At 33.7% G+C, this 17,624-nt stretch overlaps 4 protein-coding genes across 6 annotated transcripts in view; 2 read left to right on the top strand and 2 right to left on the bottom strand.

The window, feature by feature from the left end:
* Positions 1-3,387, bottom strand: part of LOC117103144 (MLX-interacting protein-like) — a 27,915-nt gene extending 24,528 nt beyond the window's left edge. Inside the window, exon 1 of the mRNA XM_033243655.1 lies at positions 2,926-3,387. Within this exon, the coding sequence (XP_033099546.1) occupies positions 2,926-3,278 (353 nt within the window). The 5' untranslated portion in view covers positions 3,279-3,387. The remainder of the gene's footprint in view (positions 1-2,925) is intronic.
* Positions 3,388-5,078: 1,691 nt separating this feature from the next.
* LOC117103125 (mediator of RNA polymerase II transcription subunit 19-like) lies at positions 5,079-10,392 on the top strand. The gene is made up of 6 exons (XM_033243625.1): positions 5,079-5,289; positions 7,151-7,273; positions 7,469-7,602; positions 7,790-7,898; positions 8,845-8,945; positions 10,140-10,392. The coding sequence occupies exons 1-6, from the start codon at positions 5,115-5,117 to the stop codon at positions 10,206-10,208; spliced, it is 711 nt and encodes a 236-aa protein (XP_033099516.1). The 5' UTR covers positions 5,079-5,114; the 3' UTR covers positions 10,209-10,392.
* Positions 10,393-11,960: 1,568 nt separating this feature from the next.
* Positions 11,961-16,023, bottom strand: LOC117103124 (serine/threonine-protein phosphatase PGAM5, mitochondrial-like). 2 transcript variants are annotated; one of them, XM_033243623.1, is made up of 5 exons: positions 15,760-16,023; positions 15,007-15,191; positions 14,637-14,851; positions 12,639-12,772; positions 11,961-12,181 (listed from the first exon to the last, which is right to left on the bottom strand). In XM_033243623.1, the coding sequence occupies exons 1-5, from the start codon at positions 15,942-15,944 to the stop codon at positions 12,031-12,033; spliced, it is 870 nt and encodes a 289-aa protein (XP_033099514.1). In that variant the 5' UTR covers positions 15,945-16,023; the 3' UTR covers positions 11,961-12,030. The 2 variants fall into 2 exon arrangements, with proteins under 2 accessions (XP_033099514.1, XP_033099515.1); XM_033243624.1 differs by having other exon boundaries at positions 12,639-12,769.
* A 1,229-nt stretch (positions 16,024-17,252) lies between these two features.
* LOC117103122 (protein HGH1 homolog) overlaps positions 17,253-17,624 on the top strand; it is a 4,006-nt gene continuing 3,634 nt past the window's right edge. Inside the window, exon 1 of one of the 2 annotated variants that reach the window (XM_033243620.1) lies at positions 17,253-17,341. The gene's annotated coding sequence lies outside the window, so the exon portion shown is untranslated. Of the gene's footprint in view, positions 17,355-17,624 lie in introns of both variants that reach the window. The other variant, XM_033243621.1, reaches the window with a different exon arrangement.

The raw sequence follows: 17,624 nt of genomic DNA, 5'->3' as shown, positions 1-17,624 counted from the left end.
AAGAAAATAATAATTTGATGTTCATATAAACTCATTGTTTGTGGGGGTTTACCAATACCCGGATTGAATTTCTGGAAAATTGTGATTCCGCTTCCTTGAAATTGGACACAAATAAACTATTTTAGTATTAATAAATACATGATTTATGTTTATTTATTGATTATGTTGTTGCTATTTTTTAACATTTAAATGGAAAAAAAATTAAAAAGTGTTATTCATGGCTTTTTTTTTTATCTTTGAATATTTTATCATTGAATATGTAATTTCTGCAAAAAGTAAAATGTAAATGGCAATTTATTTGATGTTAGATTCCTTTTAAAAACTAAATTATTTCAGTTTTAAAAAATGCATATAATGATTTTTTTAAAAATCAGTTTTAATACAGAATTTTATTATTGGGGCCATTTTTACCTACTTGTCATTTGGGGCCATTTTTACCGGGGCCATTTTTACCGGGGCCATTTTTACCGGGGCCATTTTTTCCTGGGCCATTTTTTCCGGGACCATTCTTACCGTACACCCTTAAATCAAGTAAGGGATGGTTCAACATTTTCACAAGTGTACAAACAGTATGCTAGGGGGGAGTGGGTAGACAAATTTGTACACTTTACATGCATAAAAATGTTGATTTTAAATAACATGCAATATGTAAAATAATGGTAATTATAATGTAACCATGGATACAATATTTATTTTTAAGCAACCAAAGTGCATTGCTTTAGTTGGCTTCACTAAAGAATGGAGAATGCAAAATCAACACTTTTTGTACTGTACACTTTCAGAGGGGAGGGAGAGGGTACCAAAAGAGTACTGTACACGTGTGAAAATGTTGATAATTGTGAACAACCCCAGAAGATATTTACACTTAAAGTACAGTAGTGTAAAAAGAGTAAATTAACTCTTTATACTACAGTAGACAGGACAAACTAATAGTATTGGTACTGAACAACTATTAAAACACTTTAATGGAAAACAGGTCAGGTGTTAATTTTTTTCCTATATAAGAACCAGTAAAATTTTGCTCAGGCTCAGCGTTCTTATTTTTTTTATTTCAGGCTCAAAATGTTCTTATTTTGTTCTTACAGTTTTACACATTTTGCAAATGCAGAAAATTATGGTTGTCCAGCAGTATCTGCTCTGTATTAGAGGGTATTAAATAGTAACACCTATTGTAAATAAGGTACGGATAAGATGTTGGTATTTCTAATTTTTTTAAAAATAAAACTTCATTTGACCTTTTGCCCCAGTTTCAATTTGTTCTTATTTTGTTCTTATTTTTTGGCAATTTCAGCCTCAATGCTCTTATAAAATGAATGTGTTCTTATAAAAAAAAAATATTTAAAAAAATGCAGTGGACAATGTAATGTATAAAACTAGACATCAGGTGCAAAAATCAAAGTGAACAACAATCTGAACTGCCCTTGTAAACCACCTTCTCTTTAATAATTATTAATTGAAAAAAGTATGCACTAAGCTTATTCACAAGGTTACAGATGTTGGTTGAGTCCTGACAAAGGTCATTGATCTCTGATCATAGGCTGTCAAGGATTAGAATCATCCATGCACAGAAAATAAGCAATATAGTTGATGTAGACCGAAGTAGTAATTTTTATTGCTTTGTTAAAGCGAGATTCATAAATGCTCCTGATTTGTAATTCAGCTAGTATTATAAACCAGCATTGTAGATTTAAATGTATGTTGACAAAAACTTTATTTCAAACGGTACTTAAAACAAAAATCTGCATAGATTTAAGTACTGATGGCCTACAATATGTGCCATAATGTGAATAAAACCAAACAACATTTAATTTCTGTCTACATAGGGAAGTCAAACTTCATTTCTGGTAATTTTTTTTTTGTTCATGTAATCCACTTGTGAAACTAGAAAAGAAAATGCTGTTACTAAAGACAGAATAAATAAATCAATGTTGTCACTAAAGACAAAATAAATAAATCAAATTATAAATTATAAAACAATTCTTATTACACAGTTCAACACAATCTCACATTAAACATTCAAGATACTAACTGTGGTGAGCTAAAACCCTTGAAAAATAAACAAAACTTTACTTTTTCCTAGTCTATAAGGTACAGAATTTGATATTTTAATTATAATTCAAAGAACCTGTATTTTATCACTAAACTGTTCAATATCTTTGCCTAGACCCTTAATACTTGGATAGCAGACAATAACTGTAAAGATATCATTTATAAAGTCTGTAAATAGCTAAATTGTTTAAATGATCATGTGTCTCATTCTCTCAAGTTGACTCATCTTTTTAATCTGAACAGAACATCGGATACTTTATATATAGGATTTTTTTGTTTGCATGAATTACCGAGACCCATACCTCTTCTAATAAAGTAAATTACACATTCGACACCTAAATGGAGTTGAATAGCTTTAGTGGTTATGGTGCTTGCCTTTTAATCCCAGGGTACTGGGTTCATCAATTTCTGTCACTGAAGTAATTTTCTTCATGACTAAAAACAACTCCACTTCTACTACCAGGTCTCAATAAGAGACTTGATAAAGCATCATTCCATCCTGCAAGTGGTGAATGTACTCGCTTTTGGATGTGAAGGAAATAACAAAATTTAAAAATTTTTAATCAAATCTCCAACATTATGTTGTAAATGATATATCTGAAACACAATCTGATTTATAAGAACAATAATAAATCCAACAATAACACACCTAAAAAATGCATTTAATTTTAACCATTTTTTTTTACTTCCATTTCTTTTCTTACATACTTATTAGGCCTAGACCAAAAGCAATCAGAATACGATGAGAATACTTAATAAATAAAACCTTCTTGAACTTAGAACTCTACCAAGGCCTAGGCCTAGCTATACTTTCTAGGCTAGGCCCAGATGTTTTGTTTTGTTCAAATTTTACAATATCAATGACACCATGCTTACCCGTTGTATGCAAGACTCATACATTCAAACAACTTGGTGAATGAGGAATCTATCTCTTTGGTAGGACATTCTTTATTTCCCCCAAACGAATAACTAGTTGATGGTTCTTTATTCGCTGATACAAAATCAAATCCAACTCTGTCTTTCTTCTTCCCTCGATGAGGGTCGCTGACCATAAAATGCCCAGAATGGATCTGTTCGTCGGAGCCTGGTTTCGACCCTGAACTGCTTCTTGCTCGCAATTTCATACGCTCTTTTTCCTTACAATTTCGATCTTCTTCTGAGCCCTGCATAAGCTGAAGTTGCCCATCAGCATTTAATATATCATCCCTAGCCATCCTTTGCACAATCATTTAAGTGTTTTATACAAAATCAAGTAATTTCAGCTATCCAAATTCTATACCTAAATTCGCCATTTCAACGCCTGCTCCTCTTTTCTCGCGCACGAATACACAGACTCGATCCACAACAAACTCCACAATGACGTCATCTCAGACAAAACTACAGGGGGCGTTAATACAGTTTCTGCGTTTGAGGTGGTCTGCAGCGTGGATGGCGGATCCAGGGGTTGCGGATCCAGGGGTGTCTGATCCAGGCGTGGCGGATCCTATCCAGGTAGTGGCGGCGCTACAGGGGAAATTTCCCCCAGATAATTTTCTTTCCCCCACCCCCAGTTTTGCCGGAAAATGAACATTGTAAGATTGGCCAAAAAAATGAATTGCCCCGATTGGTCTGTCTGGCCAGTTAAATTAATAGCCTAATAATAATAATTATGTAGGCTTTTATATATAGTGCTCTATACAACTAAGTCTCAGAGCGCTTTTCCACATTTTACCCCAGTCATTGGAACGATATGTGTATGGGGAAAATTCCATAGTTTGCTGCATTTATTAAAATTTTTACATTTGTAATAAACAGTTAGCATTAAAAAAGAAGTTAACAAGCTATTAGAAGCGTTACCCGTTAATGTGCTATTTTTAACTGTATCTCCGGGTCTGTAATGGGAAAACATATCCCCCAACCCCCTACAATTTTATCTTTCCCCTCCCTTGCACCCCCGAGATTCCAGACGCTGCGATGCCACTTGATCCAGGGGTGGATCCCCCACTAACGTCAGTGTTTTTCCCAAACCATAGCAAAAGTAAATAACCAAGTGTGAAACCCGGCCGTTTTGGCGGATATAAATCGAAATGGCTCAGAGCTTTTAAGGTAGGCCTAAACACCACTACATGGGACACTGCTTCAAAATTATCCCCCTAGACCGATGGTCCTCAATTACCTTCACCAACCTCACGTGACAAACACATTTCAGATCCTGGCATAATATATTAATATTTAAAATGATAATCAAATCAAAAATTGAAATTTGTTTTTACCTCTGCTTTTGTAAACTTTACCGTATCATTGTTGAACACACCTTTCTATATTTTAAGGGGGGATTGGTCCCCTCACTTTTCGGCGGCAATGTGATTGCATAAGTTAAGAAGATGCCAGAAAATTGTTGAAATGAACTGCATAAAGATGGCAGATTTTGGCAATAACTTTTTAAAACTTTTTATTTTATTTGTTTTTGTGAAATTTGAAATTTTTTTATCGTTTTATAGAGTATTTTATCCTTCTTAGTTGAAAAATGTTTTGTATTTTTATATTAAATTTTTATCTCTTATATCTTGCATTTTTATTTGGTTTGGCGAGCCACTTGAGAGATTTGAATCTCTTTTTGGGAAGCCTGCCTCCTTTTTGTCTGTTGGGTGTAGACTCACGGCAGTGAAGTAGGTAAAGTTACATCAAAGAAAATGTTTAAAGTTTTCTATGGTACATAATAGGCTATTTAGATCGCTACGGTATGATTGCATAACATTCTTGATAAAAGATCATGGGAAAATTTGTTGGGGGCGCTGCCTCGCACCCCCTCCCAACGTGCATTCCCCCAGATACGCCACTGATTATAAAAGTAAGATGAGAGCAATAATAGAATGATAAAAACTTTGTCCTTAAAAAAGACTGACGTCCGGTTTGGCCGCGAGATATTCAATGCCCAAAACACCCTTAAAAAAGAGGCTAGCGGACCCAAATATTTTCGCGGAACCTTTTTTTTTTTTTAAATTTGTCTAGCGTCCTCTTTCGTTTTACGTGGCAATTTGTTCTAGAGAGGGCATACTTCCTCTTCGTTCGCAGGGAAAACGAAGATGTTCGAGATGATGGAGGACGTCGGTAGACAAATGCAGTCTTCTTCTCTTATTTTTGGTGATATAGCTACAAAAAGTCCAGACTCAATTAATGCTATATCTCCTGTATCCGTATCATCACCCGATCATGACAGAGTCATTAATGATACTTTCTATCTTATGAAGAAATTACCAGGTAAGTCACAACCGAGTAATCTAATAGGCTAGGGACAGGCTAGCTTCGTACGTAGGGTATTTGTTGTTGTATTTTGCAGCAGCCGTCAAGCCGAACCTCCTGCCTCCTTAGGGCTAGGCCATAATGCTGTCCAATGCAACCACCTAGGCCTAGCATGCATGGCCATACATAGTAAGACTTTCTATTTTCTATAACTGAATATTTTCAGCCTTTTAAGTCTCGTTTAAGGCAAGCCAGATTAGGCTAGTTCTGATTAATAAAGCCAATGTTGAACAAATTGAAATAAAAAAGTAATTTGTGGGAGTGGATTATACTTATAGGCCTGGCTAGGCCTAAGGCCTTATGTTATAGGCTTATTTACGTGACCGTAAACAAATCAGCGCATACGCAGTTAAACTTGCATTATTGGTCACGTAAACGTATGTGTGTGTTCAGTTTTCAGCACTCCAAATGCGTCTACCCAAGCCAACCACGGTGTCCAAGCTTACCACGGCACTGATTTACTGAGGCCCTTTTGTTGGCAAGGTAAATTTATGAATGTAAGCCTACTGTACCATGAATCCACGGTGTACGAAAATCAAATCTTCCCTTAACGTGTAGGTGTTCATAGTCATACAAAATTTTGTAAAAACGAAGTAATTTCTACTTTTTAAAAAACCATTATTGAACGATACACAATCAAATCAACACACTTGGGGAATCCTTGAATTGGTTGCATGAATTTTTGTAATCAGTTTACGACAGGGAGGTTTATGTATTTAATTATAATTTTACTGTTCTTATTAAACGTAATTAAATTTGCTACAGTAATATGTATTTCAGTCATTAAATAAATTATTGAATCATTGTGATAATGAGCTAGAAATAGGTTTATTTGTATTCTTTTCATCCTACTCGCGCCATGACCATAACGTACGAGTGAGGCTGTTTATTCCTCGCTCTCTGCATCCATTAGTAGATAGGTCATGCACAACATCTATCAAATGATCTGCCAATATTGTTTTTGTTATAGTGACGATGTGGAAAAATGTGTTTGAATAAAACATTAAAAACATTTGTTTTGTCTTAATTTTTGCGTAATGATTAAATATATAACAGAAAATACATGTATATTTATTGTTTACTTCTTGTTTCACACTTTGTAAAGTGGTCTTTCCCGATGTTCCTCGCGCTCGACCCAACTAAAGACTAAAACAATGTTGTTTTTGTTAGTTACGTAGGTAAATATGTTTGAATGAAAACATTAAAATGTTATTTACTTTGTAATGATTGACTATCGTAAAACAATACAGGCTTAGGCCTAGAAGAATATCGTTTTGCTTTTGTGGTAATTGAGTGCTAGTTTTAGCCAGGAACCTCCTTTTTTTGGCGTAGGCTAGTAGCGTTGTATGTTGTCAAGTGTTTATTCAATTCAAGGCATTTCAACAAATGACGTGAGTAAAATTAAACGAACACAAATATTTCCAGCTCATAATATCACTTTTATTTGAAAAGGTAACAATGATTAAATAATTTATTTAATGAAATTGTTTAATAAAAACAAAATTATATTTAAATTAGTGCCGTGGTGAGCTTGGGCACAGCAGCTTTGGCCAATGTTATTTTCGAGTGCTGAAAGTTGAACTCGCATTAACGTACACTTAAATCCAGAATCAATAAATTTACGTGACCGATAACACAAGTTTATTAAAGTATGACTGCGCATGCATTACTTATTTCATGTAAATATATCATTTACTGATTTGTTTATAGTGGCTGATGTAAATATATATTATCTACTTCCTTAATTATTAGCAATAGCAGTATGCATTTTATTTTTACTTTTCAAGAGAAGATTGTATTTTTTTTGTATTTTAACCAGAGCCAGCTGAAGTGACAGGGGAAACAAATCTAATCAACCACTACACACTTGAACGAACTTACCAGAAATTTTCCAGTAAAAAAGTAAAAGAACAACTGAGCACTTTCCTGCCATATATACCTGGTAAGTTTGAGTAAAATTACTAAATAAAACTGATTCAATCAAGTTTGTTTCCTGTTAGTTTCTCCACTTCATTAAATAGTCCCCGCATGTAGGAGGGTGGACGTTCCGTCAGTTTTAGTGCAAACTGCAGGAAGAGCTCATTCTTCTAAATTAAATCTGCTAATAATAAAATATATCAAATTCCTTTTGCTTTAGGGAACATCGATATTGCTGGAACACAAGACAGCAGTAGTCTTCAACAGTTGGTTGACAAACCACCAATCAGAGGCAAGGAAATTGTTCCATTAAACAATAGTGCGTTGGCAAGCTTCAAATTGCATCCCGGATCGGTAAGATGGTCTTGACATTGTTAACTGTAATTACTGCGAAGGACATGGTTTACGAGGGGTCACAGTTACAGAAATACTTGACGTTTCTTTTTTCTAGGATGGGAGAGGGACGAGAGTTTTTTTGTTTTTTTTTTATGCCTTGATTTATGAAACTAACCATGATGGGTTTTTTTTTTATATCCATTAGATACCTGATCAGTATAAGTTGTTACATCACCAGGCTCCAAAGAAACACAAACATAAAAGATGCAAAAGGGAACACAAGCCATTGGAACCTGGGCAAGTGTTTACACAAGGTATGTGGATGGCCAACATACATCTGATCACTTAATCATCGTCTGTAGACATAGTGTTTACACCCTCAATGATCAAATCATCATTATTTAGATAAATCAGTCCTGCCAATAATTTTTACATGTCACAAATTAGTAAATGCTCAATACATTACACAACTTTATAATTCATAGCTTTAACATTCAAAGGTGCTTGATGAAAATAGAAGCCTTAAGGAGCAATTAATTTTCTATTTAAAAAAAGAAAATAACCTGGAGGCAATTTTTTTGGAAATATTGGTCATTTGGTTAAACTTCCACCACTGGTTGTATATTGTAAGTCATTTTTATATACAGTATAGTACTGCAGTCTGAACACATACAATATATACTCGCGTACAACACAAGGCTTAAAATAGAAAATTACAGTCGAAAACAGGGGTTTGTCTTATACGTGCGACATACAAATTTTATATTTTTTATATTTTATAAATAATGTTGGTCTTTTGTGCGGTTCGTCCGTAACACGCAAATTTAATACTGCAATAAAGCTACTTAAATGTGAGTAGGTGTATAAATGAACGCAATTTTAAATATGGGAAACAAGATTTTGATGAACATTTAAAATCTCATAAACTGGTGTTATTTGGAAGATTAGCCCAGCATTTGGCTCCGTTTTTAGCCAGCTAGATGCAGCATCAAGACCATAAAAAGCAGCAAACCGTATGAACTCCGACAGTGAACGCACATCTAGATGTGTATAAGAGACAGGTTTTATATAATACACATATAATATAATTGTCCAAAAATTGGGGGTCATCTTATAGCGAGTGTATACGGTAGTACAATTAACCAATAGCAGTAGGGAAAAAAAAAGTTTGCAACACTGTTAAAGATTAAGACCTATTTTTGAAACATCAGACATTTCCTTTCACATACAATCAACTAATTTTTTTTTTTTTTTTATCAGGGGAGGTACAAAATGATGGAAATGAGCCAAAGAAGAAGAAAGTGAAGAAACATGAAGATCCAGAAAGGAAGAAAAAGAAAAAGGAAAAGAAGAAAAAGAAGGTAATTCAGCTCTAGGAATGTTTAAATCAAGTATTCAGAATCGTTCATTAGTATAAAAATCATGAATGTTTATGAGTGCAATGGGAAGAATATTTTCATGAGTTGACAGATTGATTGTTCCATTTGATGCCAAGTTGAATGGAACAGTCAATCTTTCAACTCATGAAAATATTCTTTCCGTTGTGCGAATGGAAACATTCATTATTTGTTTTATCACACCTAAAATAGATATTTGTCATTTAATATTTTATGAACAAAATTTACCTTTTTTCTGAATGGAGATTCTTGTCATTTGATATTTTATAAAAACATCTACCCTTTTTTAAAATGTTCCTCATCTTTTTAACCAATCAAAAGATTGTTATTAGGTTGAATTTAGGTGTGTTGTAACACAAGTCCAGGAATTATAGTTTCTCAAAGTATATTTGACTCTAGGAAGGTCTGTTGTTCCAGTATCATTTGAACCACTAATTACCATACAACATAAGAATCTCAGCATTCATAGAATATCCAATAACAATCATTTATATTAGCTATTGAATAAACTATGGCTTTCTCAATATAAGAACATAATAGTTTTATGGGAAAACGAAAGCATTAGCAATAGAGAATTAATAGCAATTAAATTATTTTCTTTCAGGAGTTGGAATGTTATTGCCAGATACAAAAATGATTAGTTATTAAATTATAATAAAATTAATATCTAAAATATTTGATGAGATATACCAAAATACATAAAAGTTTTTGGTTTGTACAACTGAATGTAAATACAGATCTCCCAGTAATTAAAGACCCACTGTATTGCAGCCTTGGATTAACACACATCCTTTGTGTTTAAGATAATTTAGTCCAAAAGGTTGTCTTTAATTGGAGGGAAACCTGTATGAACATGTATTTTTGTTACATATCCAGTTTACAATTTTTTATTAAAATTTTTATTAAATTATAATAAAGTTAATATTTAAAATGTTTGATGAGATATACCAAAATACATAAAAGTTTTTGGTTTGTACAACTGAATGTAAATACAGATCTCCCAGTAATTAAAGACCCACTGTATTGCAGCCTTGGATTAACAAACATCCTTTGTGTTTAAGATAATTTAGTCCAAAAAGTTGTCTTTAATTGGAGGGAAACCTGTATAAACATGTATTTTTGTTACATATCCAGTTTACAATTTTTCTTTAATTACAGAGCAAGCACAGTCCAGATCATACAGGAGTAGGAGCTGTGCATGAAGCTACTGGACCAGGCAGGCCGTGAGCGCCCTCTATTGCCAAGAACATAGTGTATATAATGTATAATCATGTTTCAAATTATATTCAAGTGAAGTATAAACAGCTGGTATTTTTCATTTCAAAATTTATTCACTTAAATTACATGTATAATAACATGATTTCCATCAGATATTAACTCACAAACCAATCAATGGTTATTTTCTTTTATTTAAAAAAAAGGTCATTTGAAAAGCCAATGAAACATCTTAAGTCCTTTTCTCAGTGCATTATTTTAGCTTCTGTGTACCTATACAATAAAATTACCATCAAACAAGTTGACCCTTTTGGCTAATTCTCGAAAAATAAACATTGTGTTAAAGTTATACTGTACTGTTTCAGTGGCGTATCAAGGATTTTGAAAAGTGGGGTGCTGAATAGAAATATTGCATCTACATAACGAAAGGCGCAAAACTAAGGATGCACCATAAATTGGCTGTTAATGTCTAAAGTAACTTATGCTATTATTATTTTCACATTTGAACAAAAAGTGGGTGCTCAGGCACCATTAGCAACCTCCCCTCACCCCCCCCCACCACCACACACCTTGGTTACGCCACGGTGTCTCATAAATCTAACTTGAAAATTCAAACAAAAATGCATTGCTTGTTTTTTATATTTCAGTCTGTTCTAAAAATTAGAAATTCAAACTTACTTTAGTCTGGAAGTAGATCCTAAATACATTAACCTTTAGTGTGTTAAATTGTGGTGATAGCTGAGTAATCTTGCAATGTGAAAGTGGCTGAGGTTTCTTTAGCTTGTACAGTATATGATCCTATTAATTTAAATACTATTTTATGTCTAATCATTATTAAGTACTTTAAATAGTAGAACTTGCATTTTAATATTTTTATGTGATTTCAGATTTCATTTCAAGAGATCTATAAAGGCATTATTATAAATATTATATGTTAATGTTAGAACATTTTTGCAGAGATGAATTTAAAATGTTGTATGTCAACACTAGGTCTGTTAAAATATTATGTGTTATACAGTAGTTACATCTGATGTATTGACCTTTTAATCATTTTGTATCTCAGAATATATGAAATATATGAATAGAAAATGTTAATCCATTTATTTCTATCTGTCATGCTAAGTTTTTGCATCTGATAAATCAACCAAGTGTGTAAATTACTACAAAAAAAATACAAAGGTTAACAGAACCAGGGTCAGAAGATTAATAATGGTTGTCTAAAAGCACACTCTTGGGCCATGCTCATGAATCCCACTAGGGATTTTTTTTCTGGGACCCTTACCAAGGTTGTAGTATGTGGCCCCTTAGTTCGGATGCATCTGCAAATTTCTGGAGCTACCCCTGAGCAGAACTACAGATCGACTAAAAATAAATTTTTAAACATTAATATAAATGTATCATTATCACACAGTGTCAATGGACACACAATCACATGAACAAGATGCTCTACATTAACTAAGTCTCACTGTGAGTGGAGTTGTTTTTGGTCATGAAAAAAAAGCCTGTTACTATGGCAGGAATTGAACTTGAGATCCTGATTTAAAGCTTTTTTACTTTTAAACATATTGTAAATTATGTAATGTAATTCTTTAATGGGTTTGTTAATTGGTGAGAAAAAATATTTATTCTACTTTTCTGTTGTAAGCCAGTGTAAGTATTGTAAAAAAATAACCAATGGAAAAAATTATTACATAATATAATATTGCTATTGTATTCAAAAAGGAAAGTATGATAAACTTGTAAAATTGAGACAATTTACTGTTCCAGGACAATGTAAATAACTCAAGTTTATTGTTCAAGATAATTAGGTAAAAAAATTATTATATTTAAAGCACTATGTGACTGAAACCATATCATATGGCATAAAGCCAGAATTTCCAAGCATGCGAACAGAGACTCTACCACTAGGACGTATGCACACCCACGATATACTACCATGATTTAAACTAAAGCGTAGCCAGGCTTCTGGTGGTAACTGTAAAGCTCTGTAATTAAAATCAGAAAAATCAATAACTAATACTGTACATAATTGATTAGTATCAAAATTCAATAACATCAACAATGATAATAATTGCCTCTTAAATGTAAACATTTTTACTGTAGACCTTGGCCTAATTCTAGGGTTCATTGCAGTGGCGTATTTAGGGGTGCACGCCCCCAAAAAATACTTCTTTTTTTTTTTCTTTTTTTGAATTCACAATGTCAGAATCAATGGTGGCATTTCTCACAGTAGTAAAGAGTGTAAATTTTTTGGACACACAATCAGAAAAGATTGACTTAAAAGAGGATTAGGAAGACCAAGAGCTGCCCGGACAGGAAACATCAAAGAATGGGGTGGCATGAGCTATGAAAAAAAAGAGTAGAACAGAAAGAGATGGCGATCCATGTTAGACAAATTGTTTGGAGCAGAAGGTACCCACAGGTAATATGCAACGTTCTTACCTGCAAACAACATATCGGATGACATTAGCATGACATACCAATACATCTACACTGTCAGTTGTTTGGTCTGCGCTGGCTCGATAGAAGTACTTGTAAAATGCGGCCTCAATCCTTGCACCGTCTTGAAGGAACTGCTAGGGATTAAAAAAAAGTACTTTCAACTAATTGAGTATAATTAATTAATTTAATTATTATAATATGACAACCAATGAAACATCTCATTTCTTATCAAATAAGGCCTTAATCAGATAAATTAATATGAAAAAATTAATCTGCAAAAATTTCCATCTAAAAATTTTGAATTCAATATTTGGTGTTTGGTTTTCCAAATGTAAAGCAGATTTTTGTCGAAAGAAAATGTCGAGGATTTTATAGGATATAGTATGCTTCACTTAGAATCTGATAAAAAAAAAGCTTTTGGATGTTCGAAAATGCCCTTAAAGAGCGCCCTCTACAGCAACTATAGTAGTTGAGGAAAGTCTAATCTGTACATGTCATAGATTTAATATAGGAGTGTTTGCAAAGTGAAAATAGTGAAAAATCTCTATTAACAAAAACATTGCCATCTAAAACCAGCGTCCTTTGTTCAATTTCTTTGATCGCAGGACTTTTTCCAAGCCCCATGATTAATATGGTTTAAAAAAAATTATAATGATACAGTACCTGTAGATAAAACATACATGGTTTAGTTATACTGTAACCTAATTTATTTTGATAAAATTAGATAGATAATTATAATAGATAATAATAAAAGATAATTAAAATATTATTATTCGATATTGTCTATATCAGGTGTCTAAAATTTCAATATTGACATCTCTTAGTTACCGAGGGATTTGAAATGCGAGTGGCCGAGCAGTAAGGCAGGGGCGGCGCTAGCTACAGCCTTACCATCGGCGCTGGTTCCAGCCGCTCCTCGCCCATGGTTTTATTGGTAGAAATAAGTCTTGTCGGATAAAGACTTAAAATGAAGGTCCAGTGTATACATCTGGCTTGTACATCTTTTGGAGGAGTAGGGGGTAAGCCTGATGTGATGGTTCATTTCAGCAGCTGTCGTAGAATAATGTGAACGTGTAGCTACCATGAAGCACCGCTTTACGGCAGCTAGGTAGTCACGGACCACGCCCATACGCCATTCAGCACAATGACGCAAGTTATGGGTTATTCTCCTACCTTTACCTTTTCCAGTTGGGTGTTGGAGGGGGCAGGGCACCGGGGTCCAGGGGTGGAACTCCAGTGGGGGCTAGGGTTCCAGTCACGTAACCATTGGTTGGTGGTGATAATGAACGCGCAAGACCTTACAAGACTATTAGATTACAGCGTGGTTGGCTGGGTTGTTTTGGTCAAGAAAAAGAAATTTTCTCAGTGAAATGATTCTCGAACGAGATAAAAAAAACTCTTTAATGGCTCGAGTTACTGCATGACTGTTTTTATATTTTTAATAAAACCAATTTCATCTAATTTTAAATACATTTTCGCCTAAAATTATGATAATTTGTTATCACGCATAGACTTGTGCTAAAATGCGTGACAAATTTATAATCATGTATTTGTTTCTGCAAAATGTGTGTTTTATCCAAAATCATTTTTAAACCGTCCTGGCACAATGCGAGACAGTTGGTAACTATGACATCTTTATAAACATTTTTTTTTTAAATATTCATGAAATAGAATCATAAGAAGAAGTGGTTTGGCGCAGTGGGAACGGTTTGGATTCCCAACCTCGAGGTGGGGGTTTCAATCACCTCACTGTGCATTTCATTTTGTCCCTGGGCAAGGCACTTTATCTGCATTGCTTCTCTCCACCAAGGAGTATAAATGCGCTGATGTAGCTGCTGCAATTTTATGGAATACTCCCCCAGGGAGCTTGAGTTTGTGTTCCATAGGCGTTTAATCCAATGACCAGGGGTAGTAATGTGAAGCACTTAGAGGCCTTGTTGGTGTTAAGCGCTATAAATCTAACATATTATTATAAAAATATTCATATGACAAACAAACCGTTGCTTCAGGTTTCCAATGCAGAACAGCAGGCTCAGGAGGTATAGGAGCTCCTTCACGTAGCAAGTCACAAGATGTGCGGGGCACGTCAGGGAAATGCTTCGTAATTATATCAGCCGTCTCAATAGCTCTCGTCATTGTAGAATTGTGAATCACGTTGATTGGTAGATTCATGTCTTTCAATCGAAGACCGGTCATGTTGGCCTGCTCACGACCTGCAAGCAAAAACAGTATGTTTTTCATTTTAAGAATTAACCAAAAAAAAAGATGAACCTTTATGAGCTAACCAAAATAATGAATTACTGTATTATTTTATTATTATTGCTGTATTCAACCCAATGAAAAGACTAACTCAGAATATTCAATTAACCTTTAAGTGTTAATGTTCTGTTTTTGTCGTCTTCTGCATCCATGTTATATTGTCCATGACGAATCAATATTAAATGCCGAGTAGCTGTTGGTTTTGCTTCTGCTAGCTTCTGCTGATATACTTCATCATCGACATTGGCATCTTTCTTTTTACTAGGTGGCTTAACTACACTCTTTGGTAGCCTTCTAAATTTCAGACAATAAAAAAAAAAAACCATTGTAATTTTTGAGGATTAGAATTACGATTCATAAACTACACGAAGATACAAATACAAATATGAATAAATAAACTTTTTCTTAAAATGGAAAATCATCTTCAGATGGCAAAGTGGTCTGGTAGCAAAAACAAAAACTTTCTAACAATAGAAATCTATAAATTATTAACTCACCGTAACGCCACTAAGCTATTTAAGTGGTGCTGAGGGCTGGTGGGCTGTTTCCGACCCTTTAAAATAGCCCCCCCCCCCCTTGTCTTCTGGTATCTTCTCTTAAATTAAACTGTATATTTATTATTATTGGTTAAAAATATAAAATCGGCGAGCGTATAAAAAATGAATCTTCAACAAAAAAAAAACAAAAAAAAACGCACAAACACAATATTTACACAATGGTTCTATAAAAAAAATATTTAAAATGTCATTCTTTCACAAGTCTAGCTAATCTGATTTTACTCTTGGCCTAGGCCTAGAGGCCTAGGCTAGTAGGCCTAGTATGGTAGTAATGTGGCCACCGCCACTTTCCTGGCGAAACGCACCTGTCCCAGTTATAGTCCCACTTGACACTCGGCACGTAGTTCGAAGTCCAAGATTCATTGGATGTTTCTGGAATAAACCCGGTAAAATTGTTTGTTTTTTCTGCACTTCTGACTTTCTGGACATACACAACACTAGCAACTCCAGCCGATATACCACATATAACTTTCAATGACCTAGAATACATGTTTGCAAAAGTCCCAACAAATCAAATTTCAATGTTTCCACTAAGCAAGGAAGCTGCCATTTTTAATTACTAAAGTTATAGTAAAAAACAACATTTAATCACAGCTTAATTAATCAAATTTAAATAAATATAACACTTTATTATAATTAATAAAAACAAAAAAAATATTAACGTTTATAATATTGCATACAGTTTTACAATATTTGTAATGCATTTATTCTTTTTGGAGTTATTGTTGACAAGAGTATCCAGGTCATACAGACGCTTTTTCCGGTAGTTCAAATCATGGTTTTGCGCGGTTTTAAACAATTGACCAATTAGAACAATTAAGTTCACCAAGAGCATGACATTTTTAAAACGAGTGAAAAAAAAAACATAATTATTAGTCTTTATATCAGTGATAAATTGTTAAAATCTTAAAAGAATTGCTGTGTTTTTATTTCGAAATACTGAATCTGTTCGTCTGTTTGGAAGATGATCATAAGATTGGAATACTACAATAGTTTCATCCGAGATTTGTTTCATGCTACAAATTAATTATATGATAAAACAAAATGTGTAGGGCATATAGTATACAATTAATTAATATGGTGTGTGTGTCCATTACAAAAATAGTGAATACATTATAGACCCATACAGATGTATTAATAAACATTTATAATTCTATACATAAAATAAACAGCCAAATTAAACAAAAAATTGTATCATACTCGATAAACCATGAGGATGGAACACAATATATTACAGCCCTTCTTACAAATACTCCAGAATTTAGAAAGATTAGTCACATCGTCACTATAACAACTCCCTGGTCACATTAATACGAGTTTTGTTATGGTAGATTAATATATAGGCCTATTTTTCCCTCGAAATGTACTACTACCGATAACCTAAGTTTTAAATGTAGATAGGCCTGTAATGTTGCTGTACAGTAGTTAAATGACAGCACGTCTTATAATTTTATTATAATATCAGCTTAAGATTATATTATATCACTATCATCATTGCTAATTTTATAATGACATGAAAATATATTACGATTAAGATAATTATCATTTATCATATAAACACCATTATTATTATTATTATTATTATTATTATTATTATTATTATTATTATTATTATTATTATTATTATTATCCTATCCTCATTATTATCATATCCTCATCAACATCATATTAGTATAGTAGGCCTAGTAGGCTAGTACAAGCGAATATTATCGTAAACGGTTGCGATATGGTGACGTCATTTCAAACCAGGATTTGAGATTGTGAGAAAGAGCCTAGCTTGTTTATCTATCCACTCACATGTGGGACGGAAGAACAGTATGTACTGTAGAATGGATTTTTGACTACAGTAATTACATTCAAATGAGAGGTTAAACCTGAATAAATAAGGTCTGACTATCGGGTACTATATCTTTGTAACCTCCTCTGACTTTAAAATTTATTTCATATTAAATATTTCCATCATAGCCCGTAGTAGGCCGGGCTAGGCTTAGCTAGAGGCTATAGCCTCAGTCAGGCCGCCGCCATCTTCGTTCGGGCCTCGACGAAGCCCGATGCTCTGTGCAGGTTTGGGCCTGTCTACTACGACTTCGGTTGGGGCGTAGGCCTAGCACTATCGTGCGTGTGTATGAAGGACACTTGTTTATATCAGTGGCGTCGAGAGGGGGGGTCA

This window comes from Anneissia japonica, unplaced genomic scaffold (genome assembly GCF_011630105.1).
Source record: "Anneissia japonica isolate Jap-2015-1 unplaced genomic scaffold, ASM1163010v1 scaffold287948_len850469_cov200, whole genome shotgun sequence".
Classification (NCBI taxonomy): domain Eukaryota; kingdom Metazoa; phylum Echinodermata; class Crinoidea; order Comatulida; family Comatulidae; genus Anneissia; species Anneissia japonica.
This window is presented reverse-complemented; position numbering and strand designations above follow the sequence as displayed.

What these genes read in the sequence shown, in the direction of transcription:
- LOC117103125 (XM_033243625.1), top strand. Translation starts at nt 5,115, where the DNA reads ATGTTCGAGATGATGGAGGACGTCGGTAGACAAATGCAGTCTTCTTCT. An exon ending in TTTCCTGCCATATATACCTG is followed by an intron (nt 7,274 to 7,468) that starts GTAAGTTTGAGT and finishes CTTTTGCTTTAG; the next exon opens with GGAACATCGATATTGCTGGA. An exon ending in TCAAATTGCATCCCGGATCG is followed by an intron (nt 7,603 to 7,789) that starts GTAAGATGGTCT and finishes TATATCCATTAG; the next exon opens with ATACCTGATCAGTATAAGTT.
- LOC117103124 (XM_033243623.1), bottom strand. Translation starts at nt 15,944, where the DNA reads ATGTATTCTAGGTCATTGAAAGTTATATGTGGTATATCGGCTGGAGTT. An exon ending in TGGGACTATAACTGGGACAG is followed by an intron (nt 15,192 to 15,759) that starts GTGCGTTTCGCC and finishes TCTGAAATTTAG; the next exon opens with AAGGCTACCAAAGAGTGTAG. An exon ending in CAGAACATTAACACTTAAAG is followed by an intron (nt 14,852 to 15,006) that starts GTTAATTGAATA and finishes TTTTGCTTGCAG; the next exon opens with GTCGTGAGCAGGCCAACATG.